This window comes from Acanthisitta chloris, unplaced genomic scaffold (genome assembly GCF_000695815.1).
Source record: "Acanthisitta chloris isolate BGI_N310 unplaced genomic scaffold, ASM69581v1 scaffold923, whole genome shotgun sequence".
NCBI lineage: Eukaryota > Metazoa > Chordata > Aves > Passeriformes > Acanthisittidae > Acanthisitta > Acanthisitta chloris.
Genome location: NW_008666301.1, coordinates 1478 through 3935, shown reverse-complemented (window position 1 = coordinate 3935; position 2458 = coordinate 1478). Strand labels below are relative to the sequence as shown.

The 2458-nt window shown below is 39.6% G+C and overlaps 1 protein-coding gene across 1 annotated transcript in view; it reads right to left on the bottom strand.

Moving 5' to 3' along the window:
- LOC103799689 (DNA-dependent protein kinase catalytic subunit-like) overlaps positions 1-1789 on the bottom strand; it is a gene marked incomplete at its 5' end in the record, with an annotated part of 7616 nt that extends 5827 nt beyond the window's left edge. Inside the window, 4 exons of the mRNA XM_009072034.1 lie at positions 103-195; positions 500-720; positions 991-1058; positions 1585-1789. Coding sequence (XP_009070282.1) covers positions 103-195; positions 500-720; positions 991-1058; positions 1585-1789 — 587 coding nt within the window. The remainder of the gene's footprint in view (positions 1-102; positions 196-499; positions 721-990; positions 1059-1584) is intronic.
- Positions 1790-2458: the final 669 nt, after the last annotated feature.

Sequence of the window (2458 nt, the reverse complement as noted above, 5' to 3'; positions counted from 1 at the left end):
GCCCAGAAAAAATACCCCAAAATGCTGCCACAAGACTGTCAGTTATCCAAAAACCCATTAGTAGTGGTGTCTATTAGAACAGACAGCTAAACCAAGCATCACCTGTTATAGTTCTTATCTTCCTCTTCAGACATGCTATTTTTAAGGAATTCTTTTAAGGTACAGGTATTTTCCAGCCACTTGATGAGGCCCAGTCTGGAACAAAGTAAGTGAGAGATGTGAACAAGTAGCTCAGAGCTGAACTTTAGAGGAACACTGCAAATAGGAAGCAACATGTTGTAGTGCCTGCTAAAAGCAGGTTAAAAGCTACCAGTTTAAATAGACTCTGACAGTGTCCAGACAAAGCAACTTCAGTGTTGTTTAAAAGGAAAAGAATAATTAAGCCAAAACACAAAACACTCTGAACCTGAATCCTGCACACAAAAATCTCACTTTCCAACATGCCAACAGTAACATGTGTTAACATAAGGATTTGTGTCTCTCCAAGATTAACACCTACCTTGTTGTCATGGGGATGACCTGATAAGTTTTTAACTGCATATTTTTTTGGCTACATGTAGCATCTTGGGAAAGGATAATGTTCATTACATCAAACAGCTGCTCAATACGTTGGTCTTGTCGCAGGTCTTCACCACCTTTGACAAGAAAAGGATAGTCCTGCTCATCGCTGCCTCGGATTGTTATGCGTTTTGGCCTCCTCAAGGATTGCATTACACTTATCTTGGAAAAAGACAGGAAAAAGCAAAGTATTTGTGATAGAAGACTTGGCTTTACAGGAGCATCACTGAAATTAAGCATATCTATCATTCCTCGACGACACAATCAAGTTGCTAGATTACCACTAGGAAACCAGATGCCACTTGCAGAGCTTCCTTTATGTGCTATAAAATGTGTATACAAGCAATTACCTTGCTGTTGTCAAATTCTTCAGATGGAACATTGACACAGATTTATACCACACAGGATTTTGACTTGATATTAAAAACATACCCGTTCATCAAATCCAGAGATTTTTGCATGGTACTCTGGCAGTGGTTTCCCTTTTCCATCGTACTGACCTGAAGTGGTAGTGGAAAAAGACTCATATGAGAAAGAAATTGCAGAGACTGATTTTATTTTAAAGTGTTGTTTAAGAACAGAACACTTAAGTATTTTGTCAAATTGGCAGAATGGTAACTATGAAGAAAATGTTTTAAAATGCACAAAAAATCCAACATACACACAGTGTGATTTTATCTGTGAACTAATAAGAGTCTTTTCTTGTTAAGCTGTTAGTATTGTAGCTCTTCATTGTTTCAGAGAACACAACCTTTTCTGAATTAGACTTAAACATCTTAGATTTATACACCAGATTTCCTGAAGTCAAGCCTTTAGAAAAATCCCAAGTTCTTAGGTAAGAGATATGATTTTAAATTTAAAAAATCAGGTCTATAGCATAAGAACAGATTTAAGAGACAATGAATGAACAGAAGTTATTTCAGATATGGCCAGAGAGAAGGGCCATATAGCCAGCACAAGTAGAGCTCCAGAGTAGCAACTTTCTTGTAAGGGTCAGTTCACCATCGACACTGAAGGGGAGCTTACCAGGAACCTCTAGTTCGTTTCTCAAGAACTCAGCTTTGAATTCACTCATCCATGGTGAACATTCTTTCAGGTTTCCAGGTTCTTTATGATTTTTTCTCATTTCTGAGAGGAGAGAATTCGCAATTGCATCGAAGTCACTAGCCTTCATATCCAACAGTTCTGAGCCGCCTCTTCCAAAGTGATGGTCGAATTCCTTCCCAAAAGCCTAAGTATCATAGAATCATAGAATCACAGAATCACAGAATTTTAGGGGTTGGAATGGACCTGACAGATCATCTAGTCCCAACCCTCCTGCCATGGGCAGGGACACCTGCCCACTAGAGCAGGGCACTCAAGGCCTCATCCAGCCTGTCTTTGAACACTGTCAGGGTTGGGGCATCCACTGCCTCCCTTGGCAACCTGTGCCAGTGTCTCACCAAACATTTATAGAAAGTAATCCTGTTTACACAGTGCACCAAAATGGTACCTTCCTATCTACACACACAGCTTCATTTGGGCTCCTAGAATAGTCCTTCCATTCCAGTTCTTTTTCCCTCCATTATGTCTAGTCTGACAGAACCTTTTCACTGCTTGTTTGGTAGACCCACCAGATATCATTTACCAGCTCAGTAATATAATGTCAAAACCAGAAGCCTATCCTTCTTTACCTCTGCAGCTGGATTCTGGGTGACTGGATCAATAATACTGCTCATTAAACTTAATACACGTACCTCAACTGCTTACAAAAAATCAGGATCAAATAGTGAAACATTTATATAAAATACCTAAAGGGGAACTACAAGAGAGCTGGAGATGGCTTTTGACAAGGGCATGTAGTGACAGGACAAGGGGCAATGACTTTAAACTGACAGAGGGTAGATTTAGATTAGATATC